This window comes from Phyllobates terribilis, unplaced genomic scaffold (assembly GCF_046119375.1).
Source record: "Phyllobates terribilis strain yellow unplaced genomic scaffold, ASM4611937v1 Scaffold_5__5_contigs__length_657084704, whole genome shotgun sequence".
NCBI lineage: Eukaryota > Metazoa > Chordata > Amphibia > Anura > Dendrobatidae > Phyllobates > Phyllobates terribilis.
Window position 1 is genome coordinate 547,392,494 of NW_027362765.1, and position 22,349 is coordinate 547,414,842.

Below are 22,349 nucleotides of genomic sequence, written 5' to 3' on the forward strand. Positions count from 1 at the left end.
TTTCCGTCTGTGAACATAGAGCTGATGTGTCTTGCCAAAAACTTCCATTTTTGTCTCATCTGTCCAGAGGACATTCTCTCAGAAGCTTTTTGGCTTGTCAACATGTAGTTTGGCAAATTCCAGTCTGTTTTTTTCATGATTTTTTTTCAACAATGGTGCTCTCCTTGGTCATCTCCCATGAAGTCCACTTTGGATCAAACAACGACGGATGGTGCGATCTGACACTGATGTTCCTTGAGCTTGAAGTTCACCTTTAATCTCTTTAAAAGTTATCCTGGGCTCTTTTGGTACCATTCGTATTATCAGTCTCTTTGATTTGTCATCAATTTTCCTCCTGCGGCCGCGTCCAGGGCGGTTGGCTACAGTCCCATGGATCTTAAATTTCTGAATAATATGTGCAACTGTAGTCACAGAAACATCAAGCTGCTTGGAGATAGTCTTATAACCTTATTTACCTTTAACCTGCTTGTCTATAATTTTCTTTCTAATCTCCTGAGACAACTCTTTCCTTTGCTTCCTCTGGTCCACGTTAAGTGTGGTACACACCATGTCACCAAACAGCACAGTGAGTATCTGTAGCCCTATATACAGGCCCACTGACTGATTACAAGATTGTAGACCCCTGTGATGCTAATTAGTGGACACAACTTGATTTAACATGTCCCTTTGTCACATTATTTTCAGGGGCACCATCATTTCTGTCCAGGCCCATTTCATGAGTTTAATTTTTTTTAAAATTCTGAGGAAGCAGCGTTTAAAAGCAATGACTGACTTTCATTTGTTCATTTTCATAGATTTTTAATTTATTATTACTTTTGTCAGATTCAAGTTATTTCTGCGACCATTGTGGGTCTTTCTTTCATTAAATGAGGGTTACCAACAATTTTGACCACGTGTGTAACTGGACCCCCATCCCCCAAGTGCTAGTTATTCCGCTTCCTTTTGGAATGAGGGGCTATTTGACTTCTCCAGACACTAGGGCCTGGGTGAGGATGCTTCATGTTGACTCCTGACTTTGTCGGAAAAGTCTAGAAAAAAATGTTCCTTAGATCTTTTCCGAGTAACGCCCTTGTATGGTTAGAGTAGACTATGTTATATACTGTAGAACACGTTTTTGTGCCTTTAGCAGATATCTACCTCTGTAATGCAATCTCGAACAGGTCGACTGGTGTCCAAGTCTTTTGACTGTTTAGAGAATGCTGAATCTAGATAGGGTATTTTATAGAAAATGTTACCACATCACTGTTTTTGAAGCACCATTTTATCAAAGAATAAAATTATTTCAAGGAAACATGTAAAAGATTTGTTTCCATAAGTTCTGCCTGACTTTAACGTCAAACTAGTGGAATACTGTTAGTCATTATTGCTACCGACACATTTGTCGACTCTTGACAGCCCAACTAACACATATTAACTTAATTCGCAATTAATTCATCAGGGTAAGGTACTTGTTCATACACATTGGTATGATAAATGTTGTTTAAAAAGCAATTAACCCACTTTATTGTATACTACATGTCAAACATATTACACAATTAATTAAAACTGCATTGTTAAAAAAAAAAAAAAAAAAAAAAGAAAATGAATGAATCTTTACCCATATCATTTGAAGTGAAAAGCAGGGGGAAAATCATTTGTTATGTACAGGAAAATGACAATAGAGAACCTTACGCTGGATTTTGTCATTTAAACTGAGAACCTCCTACAACTGGTGATGCTCCACTGATTCTGGAACAGTTTTCTTTTGTGTCACACCCTTCTAAAATTTTGCAGATCGAAAATAAAGAAAAAAATGTCCCTCCAACTGCGAGCATACCGCAAAATATCTCTGTGGTCGTTTGATTTTTCTCATCTGACTCGGGCCATCAAAACACTGCCATACCCAAAGAAAAATAATGTAGTTTATGTCTAGATGGTTAAAGCACCACTACATTTTTTTTTATTGCAGCACTAGAATGTTGTCACTAAGTTCCCTGCCCCTAGTATTATACTTACCAGCCACTGTTTTCCGCTGTTCCTAGCGCCACTCCGGTCAAACTCTGCCAACGTCTAACAGCAACTTCTAACTGACCGGAAGTCAGAGGTAACAGTAACAAGCTCTCAGTGTAAGTTTATGAGAGCCTCATTCTGGCCTCGTTCTAGCTCTCATAGGCTCACACTGAATAATGACTTCCGCATCGCCCAGCACAACATCCGACATACATGTACGGTGCTGCGAGAGCACCAATATGATCAAAAGCGCGTGTCAGCGCTATATGAGAGCTAACACCCTGCGTCAATGCCCACGATGGGTGGTAGTGCATATGTGCCTACAGCAGGCGTTTAACCCCTCTGATGCCGCTGTCAATAGTGACAGTGACATCGATCGAGTTGCAAAGGGAGTGAGCTCCCTCTCTGCCCTGATCGGCACAACGCGATTGCGATTGCATTATGCCGATGGTCTTCACGGTGATCCCAGGCCGAAAGATGGCCGCGGGATCACCCAGGTATGGTGGCCTGTAAGTTCCTGCTCAGAGCAGGAGCTGACACACCTCCTTCCTGTGTGCGATGAACAGATCTAATGCCCTGCAATGCAAAAGCATTGCAGAGTATTAGATCAGCGATGGGCAGTGAAAGTTGATGTCCCATACTAGGGCAAGGTAAAAAAAAAGTAGAAAAAAAGTTTTAAAAAGCTGTAAAAATATTTTTTAAAAATAATAAAATAAAAAACAAAAAAGGAAGAAAAAAATATTAATCCAACAAATACACATATTTATGTAAAGACAAGAATAAACAAAAAAAAAGTACACATATTTGGTATCACCGCATCCGGAATGACCAGACCAATAAAACTGTCATACTAGCTAACTCAGTGTACACCATAAAATAAAAAAAAACGTGGCAAAAAAGTATGCTTTTTCCCCATACCGCCGGACAAATAAAATAAAAAGTGATAAAAAAGTCAATGTAAATAAAAATGGTATTGCTGAAAACGTCATCTTGTCCGGCAAAAAAACAAGCCTCCTTAAAGCACCATAAGCAAAAAATAGCTATATCTCTAAGAATATAGCAATGCTAAAACTATTCTTTTTTCTATAAAATAGCTTTTATTGTGTAAAAGTGGCAAAACATAACAAAATGATATAAATGTGGTATCTCTGTCATCATACTGACCCGAAGAATAAAGTCGACTAATCACTTACACCCATGGGCGGACTGGGCCAGAGGGCAGTGGGGCAAGTGCCCCCAGGGCCAGTCCCCCAGCAACAGTTGCGGACCGCCTGGCCTCTGCTGAATAGAAGACAGCTGCTGGCCTGCCACTGTACTTTAACTGTGTACAAGTGCCGACCCGGCCATCCCTGTATTGCAGACACTCCCACACTGCACACTGTATGGGCATGCCTGCTTATCTCACCTCACCAACATGTCGGGTCAGGCTGCTTCCTCATTGAAGACTGGAGAGGAGCTCCAGAGAAGAGGTCAGCATGGGGGCAGGGGCAGGATCCTGCATCTTGTGTCAGCGGAGGCTTTGAGGCACGGTGTGATGATTTATTGCACTTTCATGCAGCTCAGGTCGCACTGTCATTGGGAATCATCGGCTCCAGCATCACCCGATCTGCAGGAAGGTTCAAGCTGCAGCAATAACTCGTAGTGAAACTTAGACACCAGGACACAGAGTCATCCTGCATTGACTGCTCCTGAGTCTGGCTCCAGGACATCTTATATCATATATAATGCCATACATTATACTATGTGAGGTCTTGCAGAAGCCAGGTCCAGGTGTGACCAGTCAAGTGAATATAACACTGTAGGCATGTGCACACAGTATAGTACATCAGTACACAGATTAGTGTATGACTGGTATGTAACATACTGTGTTACAGACGTCAGACATCATCTCATGTCTGTACTCACAGTGTATCGTACTCCATACTTGGCCAAAGTGCAGCTGAAGGGCAGAAAACAGTGGCCCACGGGCTGCACCATGCCCTCTCAGGCTTGCATCGCACGTCCCATGTCCAGAAATCACCACTATCTGCAACCTCAGGATGCAGACAAAGGTGAATACATTGGTGGAGGATGGGGCCGCCGACACCTTCTTCCACCAATCAGTGTGTGTGACTGAGACAGCAGACAAGATGATGTCGCTTCATTGCGTCTGCTGTGCAGAGACTAAGTGCACTGGAGATCGGAGTATTGTGCTGGGAGAACGGGAGCGAGGTGAGTGTGCTTATTTTTTTATATATGTGTTTGGGATGCGTACCTATATATAGTGGGCTATGTGAGGGCTTATACTGTATATAGGGGGCTCATAATGAGTATAGAATGGCTATGAGGGCTCATACTGAATATAGGAAGACATGTGGGGGCTCACACTGTATATAACGGGCTTTGTAGTGGCTCATATTGTACATAAAGAGGTTAGTTGGAGGCTCATACTGTGTCTAGGAGGCTCATACTGTACATAGGGGATATATGAGGACTCATACTGAATATAGGGGGGCTATGTGAGGGTTCATACTTTATATAGGGGCTCATATTGTATATAGGGGCTATGTGTGGCTCATACTGTATATAGAGAGGCTATGTGGCTGCTCATACTGTACATAGAGAGGTTATATGGAGGCTCATACTGCATATTGGGGGGCTGTGTGTGCACTCATACTGTATATAGGGGAGATGTCAGCATACTTAAATGGAACCTGTCACCAGGTTTTCCCATATAACCTACGACCACCACCTTTCAGCCCCATGTGACGGCATTCTGTATTGCTGTATATATAAGGCACTGTAAGGCAAAAAAAATGTTTTATTATACTCACCTACAGGGCAGTTCGGACTGACTGGGCGTCGCTGGTGTTGATCCGACGTTTCCTCTTTTCTTGCAATGCCGACCTCCTTCTGTTCTTCATGTGGATGACGCGTCCTACATCATCCACACAGTGTTCTCCTACGCAGTTGCACTTCTCTCTGTCCTGCCGAGCTCAAAGCACAGTACTGTAACGAGCATGTGCTGGGGCTCTTTGGCCCTTCCCCGCACATGCGCAGAGCTCCCATATGCCCTTTAATATTATATGATATAAATATTATTTTATTTTAATATCAATTATAATTAAAACGTTAATAACAATATTGAGCAGAATTAATTTTAGCCTATTAGTTTGGCCTCCACAACAGTCATAGTCTGTCATGTGGCCCATCTGAAAAATTATTCTCCCATACTATGTGAAAAGACATCAGATGTTATATACAGGATAATAAGTAACTAGTGTAATATCTGATGTCTGTACTCATAGTATGTCATATACCAGTCACATATTGTCCTGTACAGTATACTTTATGTCACATACAGTGTGCACAGACATCTGATGTTATATACAGGATAAAATGTGAATGGTATAATATATTTTGTCTAAAGGGGGTGTCTGATAGACACCTCTCCATTACTAACCCCTTGGCTTGATGTCACCGGACATAAAACAGCTCACATCAACCCCACAACTATTACCCCACTTGCCACCGCACCAGGGCAAGTGGGAAGAGCCAGCAAAGTACCAGAACTGGCACATCTAATGGATGCGCCTTCTCAGGGGCTGCTGCAAGCTGCTATTTTTAGGCTGGGGAGGCCAATATTCATGGCCTCTTCCCAGCCTGAGAATACCAGCCACCATCTGTCCGCTACCCTTGTGAAAATGAAAAATTTGGGGCAAAAGCAACATGTTTGTGGAAAAATTTTTTTTTTATATATTTTCATGGCTAAACATTATAAAATTCTGTGAAGCACCTGTGGGTTCTAGGTGCTCACTACACCCCTAGATAAATTACTTGAGAGATGTAGTCTCCAAAATGGGGTCACTTGTGAGGGGTTTCCACTGTTTAGTCATATCAGGGGCTCTGCAAATGCGACATGGCGTCGGCTGTCTACTCCAGCCAATTTTGCACTCCAAAAGTCAATTGGCACTCCTTCCTTTACCAGCTTCCTTTTACTTGCCATGGGCCCAAACAGTAGTTTTCCTCCACCTATGGGGTATCGGTGTACTCAGGAGAAATCGAACAACAAAATGTATGGTTTATTTTCTCCTGGTACCCTTGCAAAAAATGTAAAATGTGGGGTTAAATAAACATTTGAGTGGGACAAGTTAAAATATTCATTTTTCCCTTCCACATTGCTTTAATTCCTGTGAAGCACCAAAAGGGTTAATAAACTTATTGAATGTGGTTTTGAGCACTTTGAGGGGTGTAGATTTTAAAATGGTGTCACATTTGGGTATTTTCTATCATATAGGTCCCTCAAGTCACTTCGGCTCTGACATGTCAAGTTAAGGAGGCTTATTCGCCGTGCAATGCTCCTCTGGGAAATTTAATATGGTAGGATTGCTGCTTCCAATAGGTGGTGCTATAGAGTTCAAATTCTCTTTTTCTCTGAAGAGGCAATTTGCATATCAAGTCACTTCAAAATTGATGTAGTCCCTAAAAAAATGGTTTTGTAAATCTTGTTGGAAAAAGAGAAATTGCTGATAAACATTTACCCCTTCTAACTTTTAAATAAAAGAAAATAATGTTTCAAACATAATGCTGATGTAAATTAGACATATGGGAAATGTTAATAATCAATTATTTTTTACAGCATGGCTAACTGGTTTACGGATATAAAAATTGAAAATTGCAAAATTTTCTATTTTTTTTGCCAAAATTCTCATATTTTCACAAATGAATGCAAAACATTTTGTCCAAAATTTACCAATTACAGGGGCATGTAAACGTTTGGGCAATCCTGGTCAAAATTATTGTTATTGTGAACAGTTAAGCAAGTTGAAGATGAAATGATCTCTAAAAAATCTAAAGTTAAAGATGACACATTTCCTTCGTATATTAGGCAAAAAAAATATTTTATCTTTTACATTTTAAAAATTACAAAAAGGAAAATGGGTCGATGCAAAAGTTTGGCACCTTGCATGGTTAGTACCTAGCAACCAAGAGAATCACCGAACTTGGGGTCCAATTATCAACATGATATACAGTACAGACCAAAAGTTTGGACACACCTTCTCATTTAAAGATTTTTCTGTATTTTCATGACTTTGAAAATTGTACATTCTCACTGAAGGCATCAAAACTATGAATTAACACATGTGGAATTATATACTTAACAAAAAAGTGTGAAACAACTGAAAATATGTCTTATATTCTAGGTTCTTCAAAGTAGCCACCTTTTGCTTTGATGACTGCTTTGCACACTCTTGGCATTCTTTTGATGAGCTTCAAGAGGTAGTCACCGGAAATGGTCTTCCAACAATCTTGAAGGCGTCCCCAGAGATGCTTAGCACTTGTTGGCCCTTTTGCCTTCACTCTGTGGTCCAGCTCACCCCAAACCATCTCGATTGGGTTCAGGTCTGGTGACTCTGGAGGCCAGGTCATCTGGCGTAGCACCCCATCACTCTCCTTCTTGGTCAAATAGCCCTTACACAGCCTGGAGGTGTGTTTGGGGTCATTGTCCTGTTGAAAAATAAATGATGGTCCAACTAAACGCAAACCGGATGGAATAGCATGCCGCTGCAAGATGCTGTGGTAGCCATGCTGGTTCAGTATGCCTTCAATTTTGAATAAATCCCCAACAGTATCACCAGCAAAGCACCCCCACACCATCACACCTCCTCCTCCATGCTTCACGGTGGGAACCAGTCATGTAGAGTCCATCCGTTCACCTTTTCTGCGTCGCACAAAGACACGGTGGTTGGAACCAAAGATCTCAAATTTGGACTCATCAGACCAAAGCACAGATTTACACTGGTCTAATGTCCATTCCTTGTGTTCTTTAGCTCAAACAAGTCTCTTCTGCTTGTTGCATGTCCTTAGCAGTGGTTTCCTAGCAGCTATTTTACCATGAAGGCCTGCTGCACAAAGTCTCCTCTTAACAGTTGTTGTAGAGATGTGTCTGCTGCTAGAACTCTGTGTGGCATTGACCTGGTCTCTAATCTGAGCTGCTGTTAACCTGCGATTTCTGAGGCTGGTGACTCGGATAAACTTATCCTCAGAAGCCGAGGTGACTCTTAGTCTTTCTTTCCTGGGGCAGTCCTCATGTGAGCCAGTTTCTTTGTAGCGCTTGATAATTTTTGCAACTGCACTTGGTGACACTTTCAAAGTTTTCTAAATTTTTCGCACTGACTGACCTTCATTTCTTAAAGTAATGATGGCCACTCGTTTTTCTTTACTTAGCTGCTTTTTTCTTGCCATAATACAAATTCTAACAGCCTATTTAGTAGGACTATCAACTGTGCATCCACCAGACTTCTGCACAACACAACTGATGGTCCCAACCCCATTTATAAGGCAAGAAATCCCACTTATTAAACCTGACAGGGCACACCTGTGAAGAGAAAACCATTTCCGGTGACTACCTCTTGAAGCTCATCAAGAGAATGCCAAGAGTGTGCAAAGCAGTCATCAAAGCAAAAGGTGGCTACTTTGAAGAACCTAGAATATAAGACATATTTTCAGTTGTTTCACACTTTTTTGTTAAGTATATAATTCCACATGTGTTAATTCATAGTTTTGATGCCTTCAGTGTGAATGTACAATTTTCATAGTCATGAAAATACAGAAAAATCTTTCAATGAGAAGGTGTGTCCAAACTTTTGGTCTGTACTGTATATTGATATATAAAAAACCTTTATTGAAGTATTGGTTACAGAGACACACCAAGCACAAGAGTGCCCATATTCAGATAAATCAAAGAAATCAGTCAAAATTAGTGCATCAATTGCAAGATTGAGCATCAAAACAATATATATAAAAGACAGACCGCCGACACATACAGAGCGTTGTAACCTATGTTGCCACAGCAAAAAAAGAAAAACCCGATGAAAGAGACATGCATAAATAGGAAAACAAAGCACAAATGATAGATGCACACTGGATGGTGTGTTAAGCCCACTGGTCACATGAAAGTGCCTGATATAGTAATGTATAATAATAATAATAAAATACTGGTAGAGTTATACCAATGGGCACACAGACTAAACAGTCAATTAATGAGAGAAGAAAGGAAATAAGAACCAACTATTATGGAGCCCCCTCATGTGAGGGAAAGAAAGGCAACATGACTGTCATAGAAGATTCATAACAAGAGTAGGGTTAGAAGAACTGTATGATGTACCTGGTGAGCGGTCCTGGGACTGAATGCGGAGCACACCCCGACGCGCGTTTCGGACACGTGGTCCTTCGTCAGGGGGTGGAGTTCCATAGAACTGGAAAGGTTAAAAGGAGGTGTATAGCCAATCGGATGCAGGGGACAGAAGTACGTGGCTGGCCGCCAAAAAGTAAAACCGGAAGTCCGTCAGAATGTAGGCCGGAAGGGGTGGATGTTTCAATTGATAGTGACACTGACAATATATACTTACCAATGCAAGATGGTCAGGCCGGCTTGTCGCGCATGCGCCGTCAGGAGGGACCGGAAACCGCGGACATCCGCGTCATGTGATAGGTGACGTCAGACGGACCCGAGTCACCTGACCCATAGAGACACGGAGCCCGAGATATCCGGAGCACAGACAGCGCATGCGCCGATGACCGATCATGGTGCATGGGTATGTTAAATGAATACATGCAATGCACTCGGCAGCGTATTGGTGATTATTGCTACTAGATAAATATGTATACAAACCATAATAAAAAATGTAATAAGAGACCACAAATTAGACACAGTGCCATTATTGCAACATAATGTGCAGAGGCAATTGATAATGAAAATATATAATGCCAAATGTCTAGATCCAGTGAAGAATGTAGAGGGATGGAGATGTGTGACAGATAAAGATGAGTATCAAAATTAAATATAATAGGGAGGATAAATAAATATGATAAAACATAAAACATGGTTAGTACCTAGTAGCACCCTCTTTTGAAAGTACCACAGCTTGTAAGTGATTTATGTAGCCAGACAAAAGTCTTTCAATTCTTGTTTGAGGGATTTTCATCCATTCTTCCTTGGAAAATTCTTCCAGTTCTGTGAGATTCCTGGGTCGTTTTGTATGCACTATTATTTTGAGGTCCAGCCACAGATTTTCAATGATGTTCAAATCCAGAAACTGCGAGGGCCATTGTAAAACCTTCAGCTTGCACCTTTTGAGTTAGTCTATTGTGGAATTTCATGTGTGTTTAGGATCATTATCCATTTGTTGAAGCCATCCTCTTTTCAACTTCAGTTTTTTACAAATGGTGTTATGTTTGCCATTGGCTGCAACACAACCCCAAAGCATGATTGATCCACCCCCATGCTTAATGACTAGCGAGATGTTCTTTTCCTGAAATTCTGTGCCCATCTTTCTCCACACATACCTTTGATTATTGTGGCCAAATATTTATATTTTTACCTCATTGGTCCACAGGAATTGTTTCCAAAATGCATCAGGCTTGTTTAGATGTTGTTTTGAATACTTCTGATGCTGAATTTTATGGTGAGGACTTAGGAGAGGTTTTCTTCTGATGACTCTTCCATGAAGACCATATTTGTCCAGGTGTCTCTGAACAGTAGAACAATGTACCACAACTCCAGAGTCTGCTAAATCTTTCTGAAGATCTTTTGCAGACAAGCAAAGGTTCTGCTTTGCCTCTCTAGCAATCCTACGAGCAGCTCCCACTGAAATTTTGCTTGGTCTTCCAGACCTTATCTTGAACTTCACTGTTACTGATAACTGCCATTGCTTAATTACATTTCAAACTGAGGAAAGGGCAACTTGAAAATGCTTTGCTATCTTATAGCCTTCTCCTGCTTTGTGGATCTCCACCATTTTCATTTTCAGAGTGCTAGATAGCTGCTTAGAAGAACCCATGGCTTCAGTGTTTTGGTACAAGGTAAGAGAAGCCTGCGTTTTTAAAATGCTGGGAAATTTGCATCACCTGGTCTTTCTTAATGATGATAGTAAACAAGTCATAACACTAACAGGCTAATTAAGATCTTAAATCTTGGTCAAAGTTATCTGAGCATGCAAATCTCTAAGAGTGCCCAAACTTTTACTTTGGCCCATTTTCCTTTTTGTAATTTTTAAAATAAAAAAAATGACAATATATTTTTTATTGGCCTAAGATACAAAGGAAATGTGTCATCTTTAACTTTAGGCCTTTTAGAGATCATTTCATCTTCAACTTGCTTAAGTGTGCTCAATAACAATAACTTTGACCAGTGGTGCCCAAACTTTTACATGCCACTGTACATAAAGTACAATGTGTAATGACAAAATAATTCTCAGAATTACAGAATCATTGAAGTGTTCCAGAGTTGTTACTACATAAAGTGACACTGGTCAGAATTGTAAAATTTGACCTGGTCAGGATGGTGAAAACAGGCTTCGGCGGTGAAGGGGTTAAAGGGGAAATTTGCACCTTTTATTGGGAGAGAGGAGGCATAACCTTGGAATGCATAAGCACAAAAGAAGAAGAAAACATGTAAAAGAAACAGTGGATCAGTTTTAATCTGGCAAAGTAATTAGTTTTCATTTAAAGAAATCCAGAAAAATGTCCTCTCTAAAATTATTCTCATTCAACGGAGAAAATTACAAGTCACCTTGACTACACAATCACAATAAACTAACATTGTCATGAAGATTTGAGACAAAACTTTTATTTGCTCTGTAACTCAAGCATGAAGATGACCAATCATCCGGATTTATTTCTTTAGCCAATTTTCTTAGAGGTTTGTAGGGTCTCCGCAATTTACCTCCTTGTAGTCTAGTTCCATAGTCAAAAGATAATTGGCATCCTATATATTGACAGCTGTAGGCACATTTCTTACATCAAGAAAATTCTCAAGGGAACCTTTAGTTGTAGAATTTTGATTTTAAATTTTAAAGAAATCCAGAATTTAAATTGTATGCTAATGAGCAGAAAGTACAGTAGAATTGGATTCTGTACTTACAGCTCTCCTGCCTCTCTCCCTATTTACTGCTCGATGCCCGCCTCTGGCCTCTGACTGACAAGTCACTCTTACTTCAGTGATCTGCCTCTCCTGCTTGAGATTATGTGCAAGTGCCGTCATTGGCTGGTGTGGTGTATGCACTGTAAGGTCCTTATAACGTAGCAAGAGCTGGGCTATTGATCTGCACAAGCGGTGCCTCCTCTGAGGAGACAACGCCATGCAATGACAGGGCTTGCACAAAATCATGGACATGAGAGGTAGGTCACTAAAGCAAGAGAGGCCTATCAGTCAGAAGCCATAGGCAGGTAAAGGGAGAGAAGCAGGTAAGCTGTAAGTGCAGTGTCCAATTCTGCTGCACTTGTGCCTCATTACCATAAAATGTACTCACTGGATTTCTCTGAAATGGAAAAGATAAATTCTATTTGCAAAGTATCTAGTTAATAAGCATTAAAACTCCTTTAACACACATACCATTAGTTAGGGGTATAAAATCCTGATTAGAGGTTCACTTTAAGAAATAAATAAATAAGAAATAAATTCCCTATTGTTCCATAAAAAATAAGCTGAACTAAGCTATATCAATATGAGAGATCTGGATAATATACTTTTCCTTTTGAGGCAGAATATATCTGTTCATGGTACTTTACATTATAAACTAGAAATGGAAAGAAAGACAGTAAGTGATCACACTCATTGTCTAAAATGTCACTTGCCTTTTTTTTCCTCAAAAGAAGCTGAATTATTTATCTGACCATTGACTCTTTTATTTTTCCAATATTCTGTAAAAGGTGGTAAATCAATGTTGTTGCAGATAAGTTCTTGAGAAACATTTCCGGATAAAGAACAATTTAGAGTGAAAGTGCAACTTTTATTAATTATACAGTCATGGCCAAAAGTTTTGAGACTGACAAAAATGTCGGTTTTCACAAAGTTTGTTGCTTTGTGATCAGATAAATTGCAAAAATTCACAAAGTTATTTCTTGCCATGAAAATTAACTTAATCACAAAACCCATGTCCACAGAATTTCACCTCCCACAATATGACCTGCTTACATAATTTTAGTTGTTTTCTCCTTAGTACCATTAAGAATTTCAAAGAGAGAGATTCAATTGTTATTAAAAAGGCTTCAGAGCATCACATAAAGTCCACTAAGCACCAGGACTGTCTCCTAAAGAGGATTTAGCTTCAAGATTGGTTCAACACCAATGCAGAGCTTGCTCAGGAATAGCAGCAGCAAGGTGTTAGTGCATCTGTATGCACAATGAGGCAAAGGCTTTGGAGGCTGGGCCGGCATTAAAAATGGCACCAAAGATGCCACTTCTCACCAAGAAAAACTTCCAGGACAGACTGATATTCTACAGGCAGTATGGGGATTGGATTGTAGAGGACTCAAACAGACTGAAGCTGCCTTCAGACTGTTTGAGACATTTGGAAGAAAGCTTGTCTGGAGAAGAAAAGGTGAGCACCTCCATAAGTCCTGTGTCAGGCTAATAGTAAAGCATCCTGAGACCATTCATGTATGGGGGCTTTTCATCCAAGGGAATGGGCTTCTTCATAATTATGTTCCCTAAGAACACTGTGTGGTAATACGACTCACTTGGCCGCTTTCTGAAGTAGACTCAGGAACCAGGTTTTCTCTGCAGGCTTTATTGTATGGCATAAAGCCCTGCAGCTCCAGCAAAATAAATACGGCCTTACTGGCAAAACAACAAAACAAAAGATAAACTATATCACAGTCCATACGTGTGTGGGGTTCGCTCACACAGGTTGTAGCCCAGCCTTCAGCTCCTTCCTGAGCTATGGCTGTCCAGTCAGGAGACCTTGCCTCTCCAAACACAACAACAGAAAAAAAAATAGTGACTGAGCATTTAAGCTTGCTCAGCCACACCCTCAGGGGAGGTATGGTGAATGACTTCCCACCCTCTTTGCCATCCACATAAAACCACACCCTTTAGGTGAATTAACCCTCAAGATATAACATGCTGGAGGAAAGTTTGTAGTTTTCAGTTCACACAGGCTAGCAGCCGGAGTGACACATACCTCCCCTTGCATATAACACCAGTGACTCTTTTACAACTGCCATGAATAAAGAATAAAAACTATACATCCTAGCAAGAGCAACTTCTTCAATTATCCAAGAGCAAATAGACTAGCAACAAAACAATAATGAAGTAAGGAATATAACAGGTCTGACTAATCAAAAAGTTTCCCCCATTAAAACACAACGTTTATATTATCCAGGAGCAATTTGATAATGGAGCACCATGTCACAAGGCAAAAGTAATAACTAAGTCGCTTGGTTATGAAAGCATCAACATTTTGGGTCCATGGTCAGGAAAATCTCTAGACCACAATCTCAGTGAGTGGTCAATCCTCAAACTGTAGGTGGACAAACAATAAATTGTGATAACCTCCAAGCACTGATTATACAATAATGGGTTGTCAACAGTCAGGATTTGGCCCAGAAACTGATAACCAGCTGTCAGGACGAGGGGGAAGAAGTCTTGAAAAATAACGGACGACATTGTAAATATTGAGACTTTGCATAAAACTGATGATTTGTCAATGATCTTTAATAACTTTTGAAATGCTTATAATTATACTTCATTAACCATAGAAACACGTGACTAACATTTCCAAAATCACTGAAACAGCAAACTCTGTGAAAACGAAAACTTGTGTCAGTCTCAAAATTTCTGACCACAACTATACTGTTCTGCTTCTTGAAGTGTAAGTCCAGATGTTATATTATGCTTAGAATGTGCTCTAACTTATTGGTTAATTGAAAGCAGTAGAATATTTGGGATTATTACACAGACATGTAATTTTGATTGTTTTATAACACTCCCTAAAAGCAAATTAATTTAGCCTTCTGGAAATGCAGCAATGCTTAAATGATTGATTCAGTGAGCCACAAATATTTGTTTGATGCGCTGATCATTCATATGCAAATTGTGCAACACAGCCTCACCAATTCAAAGAAAATTAGTGACTGCTCTATACAAATTGTGTGGGCACATTATGACATAGCAAGTCAAGTTGACAATTGCTACATCTTTACACTGCAATGTCTAGAGAAAAATAGTGTCCAAGCAAATTAAAATTCAGCCCTCCAAAACGTTATACATTGCCTCAAGTTATTAGAGGTTTTCTCGTCTACTTGTTTCAAGACTGCTCATGATTGATAGATTGACAGTTCAGATTAGCAGTATTTCTGTGCCACTGGCCCAAAAAATTTTCTCCCTGATGCTGCTACAAAGGTAGTTTTACCTCTGTAGCATTAGAAGAGCACAGTAGCAGTGAGGCTGGCTGGTTTGGGAGCTAGCAATCTGGACATCTTTTGAGTAGTGATTGCAGACTCTATAGAAAAGAACTTGTTAGCACGGTAATTGCTCCGCTACTGCTGCTTAATTCTTGAGAACAGAGATGATTTTAAATAATTTTACATAATTTTACAAGCATAGTTAATTACAAAAGTGCTTGTTTTTACAAGCACTTTGCAGTGTTACTCATTTAATAATGCAAATAACCCTTTAAAATAGTTGTATAGCATGGAAAGAGCTCAGAGTGGTTTTAACAAAGGTGATACACAACTGACTAATTGCCAAAAGATTCCGTTCTGACACATATATAATTCCTGATGGTCTTTACTTTCCTCTCCCGTCTTGACATAAAGTAAATGATGGCTCATCCAATTACTAGTTGCAATAGTGACCTGCCTCAGACCATGAGTAGTGGTGATCGTGAGATTGCAGGAGATCCCACCTGATCAGTAGATCATAGTTCTGGAGACTATTTCTCCAAGTAGCTGTGGTTAAAAATTAAATAGAGCAGTAGTCACATATGAGCACCACAACTCTAAACTTTGTCTATTGGACTGAAGGTAGATAGTTACATTAAGTACAGTGCATAGCTATACGACTATGAATCCTAAGTAGTATACTAACTGCTTCAAAACAATTCTTCTTCAAACTGAATGGATGCCATACTACCTAAACTTGGCTTTAAATAGACAATATAGAGAAATGATCTTGTGGTCCGGGATAAATGAAAACAAATGCATAAATTGCAATGAAAAATACAATCATACAATGTAAAAAAGGAAACAAGCAATGGAATTCATGGGAACAAATCGAGAAAGTTTGTATTTCAAATAATGAAAATGGAAATGAAAACCTACCGTAGTAACATCTGAATCTGGAGGCGTCATTTCAACAAGATTTATAAGGTAAGGCTCATCTTTCCACTGAGGAGCATTGTCATTTATGTCCAACAAAGTGATATTTACCTATAATATATAATTACAAAAGCATATGATATATAGTGCATTATATAACAAATCAATAAATATAATACAGTTGTAAATAAATACAAAATAACAATAAAAACAATGTTGTATAGTACCAACCTTTACATGTGTGCAGTGATAAAAAATGGCAAGTTTTCTCATATTATTGTATAAAAATAAATAGGGAAACTGGTCAAATACAATTTTGTCACCACTGACATTCTACATCAGCACTAGGCTTTGATCATTGGAAACTAAAAAAATCTTGAAGAGAAATAGCCCTATAACATAAAATGTTCTACAGTTGCCTGTAACAAAACAGTTGCCTTTGCAAAACATCTATGTTACTATTACAAACAGGAGAATGCTAATATTATGTGCACTGTACAAATCATAATTCTGTACCAATGTATAAGTTAAAAGTTTAATAAAGTTTTCAAAAGTTGGAAATTTCCAACCAAGTTTAGCCTCCATCTTGGACCATGCATTGTACCAGAAAATTTGGTCATGTATCTGTACTGGTAAATGTCTAAAGGTGCTTTCAAATAAGAGAAAACTTGGTCCAACCAATGTACTTTGGCAGGACCAAATGATAATCTTACATGTTTGTGGGCCTCCTGACTTATACCCAACATCATCTGAATTTCAACACAACTTATCTTTTCTTCTCAAGGGAGACTAGCAGTTGTCCTCTCCTAATTCAGAAGTGAAGACATGTTTGGCTGAATCGATTGTGTGTATGCTGGATGTACAATTATTGGCTCAATGTCAACTGACAGATACTGAAGGTATATATAGCTACTCTTGAATGTAGCAAAATAATGATCCAAAACTCAAAAGCAAGCCTATGTGGTATTATTTTAGAAATAAAAGGAAAGATTTGGATAGATCTAGTGTTTAACTGGCTATACATATTTGATGACTATTTTCTTCAGCTGATTGTTTGGCCAACAACTATCTAGCCAAATCTCCCATACACAGGAGCACTCATTCGACTGAGCACTTCTGTGTTTTCCACAAGAAAGCTGCTGGCAGACATAATGACCAGCGACTTCTCACTGGTAGGACAATGAGATTGTCAGTCTAAAACTGGACATGCCTAACTGATATCTCTTCCCACGATAAGTCAGTCAATGCACCTATACACATTAGACTGTCGGACAAACTCATCAATATTGGTGGGTTTGGCTAACATTAGTCTTGTATGTATGGGGGGTCTTTAGTTGTGAATTGAACCCAACATGCCATCATACATAAAAAGCCTACCACTATGTTTGAATTAAAATTTCAATGTAATTGGAATAGGGGTTTGTTCTTTATATAAATACAAATTAGATATGTGAGAAAATCCTAACATGAAAGCCATTAAGGCTTGATCATCGGGTGTAATAAATATAACCCAACTGTGTCAAATGAATACATTTGCAATAGTTTTTATTGACATTCCAAATCTTCTGTCAAAATATTTCTTCACCATTTCCATTTGCCATTTCCAGGTTAAGTTACCACCACTGCTTAAGTAAAGAAATGTAATAAAATGTGATATGTAAGTGCAGTCATTCCTTGCACAAATTAATTACACATGGTAATTAAAATGTCTTTACACTTCCCGCTAGAAAACTGTTAATTGAATATCAGACTGATGTGCCCTGTACCGTGCTCCTGTTATTCGCATGAGCATGTTTGTGTTAACACAGCTCTATTAATATTTATTGCACAGTATTAAACCAGAAATCAATCCATTCACGCATAATATATTTCTATTTGGGCAAAGTGCTGCAATGACATCATAGTATCAATGCAACAAGATCAGTGCTTTATGCCGTGGTTAATAACATGGCACTAAATGTAGGAACTTGCCTTACAGGAGATTCTATTTTGCAGTAGTAATGTCTTAGCTTGAGAGCAGAGGCCAATGGCAGGGCTGTGCAATGGATTACACAGGAGTAGAACTGTGCATAAAAAAACTGCCATAAATACTATGCAAACTATTATAAAAACAAATATGGAGAAATGTATCAAACACAAATTGTAACACATTATATATTAGCAGAAATTAACTGAGGGTAGAAAGAAAACTTTACATTTATTTGTGCTTGGGACAGACCCATTTAATGATGAGAAGAATCAAAAATTGAACTCTTAAGATGCTAATAGGAACCTCAGAGTGGAAATCAAGATGCTGAGTAGCAGATGTTTCCAACCCAATTGACTTTTATTGACTTTTTTTTTAGCAAGAAGTGTTTTGATAGAGTTGAAAGAAATCATGTGAATTTTCTTGGTAATTCTCTGAGTATGAAGCGGCAAAGTGAGAGGTGGAGCAAGTACACAGCATTTTAATTCTTATTTTAGCAAGGCAAATTAGTGAGAGTGGATGCCATAAAGTCTCTCTGTTGGCCTAAACACATTAAAGAGAATCTGCCACGAGGTTTTTTTTCTACCCTATCTGTGATCAGCATGATGTAGGACCAGAGATCCCGATGCCAGCGATGTGACACTTACTGAGCTGCTTGTTGTAGTTTCAATAAAATCAGTGTTTTATCTCTTTTAGCTCTAGAAGTTCTATCAGTGGGAGATTATCACTAGAGATGAGCGTTGTTCGACTCGAACTGTTCGCCAATCTCAAATTCGAGCTGTTTTGGGCGGTGTTCGAGCCGTTCGGCGAACACGAACGATTTGAGAAAAATTCGGCTGTTCGAGGTTATGTTCGATAACTGTTCGTGCACCAAAATCATAACTGGATTTTTTCTCAGTAATGATGAAAATTAATGTTAATACGCAGTTTGAGTGTACAGAGGGGTGGAGGGACGGGCAGGGGATGGATCTCTGCAGGAATAATGAAGATCTCCATTTTTTTTTCTCTTTCCCGCATTTACAGTGGGGAGGTGCAATCTGTCAGCCTATCAGCAGCGCACAGACGGAGCGAAGTGCTTTTTTTCACACAAGCAAGGGCATGTGTCATTGGCAGTGTATGTCACATGTCCTTGCCCTATAAGACCAAGCCATTTTCCCCGTCGCCACCATTTTCTCACTGCTGCAGCTGCGTGTTAGACGGCACCGCTGTTGCTGTGTGCGCTATACCTTGTTAATTTCAAGCCAATTTTCGCACAAATCTACAGACAGCTTGGGAGTAGGGAATAGTTGTGATTGCAGTCCTTTTAAGGACTAGGTTACAGCATTTCCTACGACTTTTATCAGGCAGGTCTGTGCTCTTAAATAGATAGATTGTGGGAGTAAAGACTAATTGTAATTGCAGTCCTTTTGAGGGCTAGGTTACATCAGTTCCTATCAGTTTTTGCCAGGCAGGTCTGTGCCAGTGCTGTGCAAGTTTTTTTCACAGCATTTGGCTGAATCTAGCAAAGCTAATCCTTTTAGGTCTATTGCAGAGTGTGTTAGTCAGTGGAGTAGCCTATCTGTGTTGCAAGATATACCACCTGTGTATAGAATACCAATTTTTTTACTGCACCTAGTGAAGTAAAATATTTTGGGCATAGCATCATTCTATTAGTCCATCTATACTGACCTCCATCAGGTTGCAAATTGAATATAATTTTTTTCTGCATCTAGCTCTGAAAAAATATTTGGGCTTCTAGCAGTGTGTGGGACTTGTTCTATAAGTCCATCTATACTGACCTCCATCAGGTTGCAAACTGAATATAATTTTTTTCTGCATCTAGCTCTGAAAAAATATTTGGCCTTCTAGCAGTGTGTGGGACTTGTTCTATTAGTCCATCTATACTGACCTCCATCACGCTGCAAATTCAAAATAATTTTTTGTCTGCATCTAGCTCTGAAAGAATATTTGGCCTTCTAGCAGTGTGTGGGACTTTCTCTATTAGTCCATCTATACAGACCTCCATCAGGTTGCAAATTAAAAATAATTTTTATCTGCATCTAGGTCTGAAAAAATATTTGGCCTTCTAGCAGTGTGTGGGACTTTCTCTATTAGTCCATCTATACTGTCCTCCATCAGGTTGCAAATTAAAAATAATTTTTTGTCTGCATCTAGCTCTGAAAAAATATTTGGCCTTCTAGCAGTGTGTGGGACTTTCTCTATTAGTCCATCTATACTGACCTCCATCAGGTTGCAAATTAAAAATATTTTTTTGTCTGCATCTAGCTCTGAAAAAATATTTGGCCTTCTAGCAGTGTGTGGGACTTTCTCTATTAGTCCATCTATACTGACCTCCATCAGGCTGCAAATTAAAAATAATTTTTATCTGCATCTACCTCTGAAAAAATATTTGGCCTTTTAGCTGTGTGTGGGACTTGTTCTATTAATCCATCTATACTGACCTCCATCAGGTTGCAAACTGAATATAATTTTTTTCTGCATCTAGCTCTGAAAAAATATTTGGCCTTCTAGCAGTGTGTGGGACTTTCTCTATTAGTCCATCTATACTGACCTCCATCAGGTTGCAAATTAAAAATAATTTATATCTGCATCTAGCTCTGAAAAAATATTTGGCCTTCTAATAGTGTGTGGGACTTTCTCTATTAGTCCATCTATACTGACCTCCATCAGGTTGCAAATTAAAAATAATTTATATCTGCATCTAGCTCTGAAAAAATATTTGGCCTTCTAGCAGTGTGTGGGACTTTCTCTATTAGTCCATCTATACTGACCTCCATCAGGTTGCAAACTGAATATATTTTTTTTCTGCATCTACCTCTGAAAAAATATTTGGGCTTCTAGCTGTGTGTAGGACTTGTTCTATTAGTCCATCTATACTGACCTCCATCAGGTTGCAAACTGGATACAATTTTTTTCTGCATCTACCTCTGAAAAATATTTGGGCTTCTAGCTGTGTGTGGGACTTGTTCTATTAGTCCATCTATACTGACCTCCATCAGGTTGCAAATTGAATATAATTTTTTTCTGCATCTAACCCAGCCAATAGTTTTGGCCTAATACCACAGTTTGGCCACTCAGCTCTGCTCGGTTCCCATCCATTGTTTTTTTGTGCAAACAACTCCGAGTTGTGAATTAGTTAACCACCAAAATGAGTGGAAAAAGGCCTGCTGCTGGTGGAAAGGGGAATAGGCGTGTTGGGAAGGGGAAAAAAGGTTGTGTCCGTGGGGTAGGTGTTAAAGCAACAGTAACATCTGCAGAAGAAAGACCATCTTCCAGCCAAACTAAAATGTCAACTTCTTTTAGCGGACAATGTGATAAGATCCCTTTCTTACGGCCACGCCAATCGCTACAAATTCCAGATGAGGCACAAAAACAGCTGGTGCTTCAACGGATATCAAGTGCTCCTTTAAGTGGGCTCTCCTCCACATCAACTTCAACATCACTAATACTCCAGTCCTCAAAGGTGTCACCCCAATCGCACTTGCTTCCTCACAGCTCCCAAATCTCCAGCTGCCCGTCTGAGTATGAGGTAGAACAGATGGTTGAGTCTGCAGAGCTGTTTACTCATACTATAGCCTGAGAATCAGAGGTCGACTCCAGCGCTTCTGTGAATCCAGACAAGGAAATGATCTGCACTGAGGCCCAGAATCGTTATGAGTCGGATCCAGGACCAGACGCAGAAGGTTCTGACCATAATGTAGACCCTCATTCCCAAACTGTAACTCCTGTTGGTGGAGACAATGAGGAAGACGATGATGAGACTCAAATACCTGATTGGAGCGACAACTTTAGTTTTTTGTCAGGGCAGGAACAGGTTGGCTCTGAGGACAACGGGTGTGATAACGCACAGGGTGATGATGATGAGGTTGGAGATCCCACTTACTGTCAACCCACAGTCAGCCAGTCGATGAGGTCAGCAGAGGAGGTGGAGGAAGATGCTAGTGACGACGAGGTCAGGTTGCGCCTTCTTGGACAGAGACGTAGTACTGGAAGCACGTCAACAACTGCATCCTCAAACACAACTCTGCCTCTCACCACAAGTCGTGGTGGCTCTTCAGGTCGCATGGGTGCTAAGCCTTGCATAGCCTGGGCATTTTTTCAGATCGATAAAGATGACCCAACTCGTGTTATCTGTAACATTTGTCAGCAAAAGCTAAGTAGAGGCCAAAAAATACATAGTTTGAGTACTTCATGCATGAACCGGCACATGGACATGAAGCATAAGTTGCAGTGGGAAGCTCCGTGTGCTACAATGCGGCCTAGCCGGCCGGGCCAACCACCGTCTGCCATATCTTGTGCATCCGCGGCCTCT

The 22,349-nt window shown here is 39.7% G+C and overlaps 1 protein-coding gene across 2 annotated transcripts in view; it reads right to left on the minus strand.

Annotated features, from left to right (window-relative positions):
• Positions 1 to 22,349, minus strand: part of CDH23 (cadherin related 23) — a 1,802,240-nt gene that overhangs the window by 522,403 nt on the left and 1,257,488 nt on the right. For both annotated transcript variants that reach the window (XM_073685852.1, XM_073685853.1), the window contains exon 21: positions 16,075 to 16,182. In XM_073685852.1, the coding sequence (XP_073541953.1) occupies positions 16,075 to 16,182 (108 nt within the window). The remainder of the gene's footprint in view (positions 1 to 16,074; positions 16,183 to 22,349) is intronic.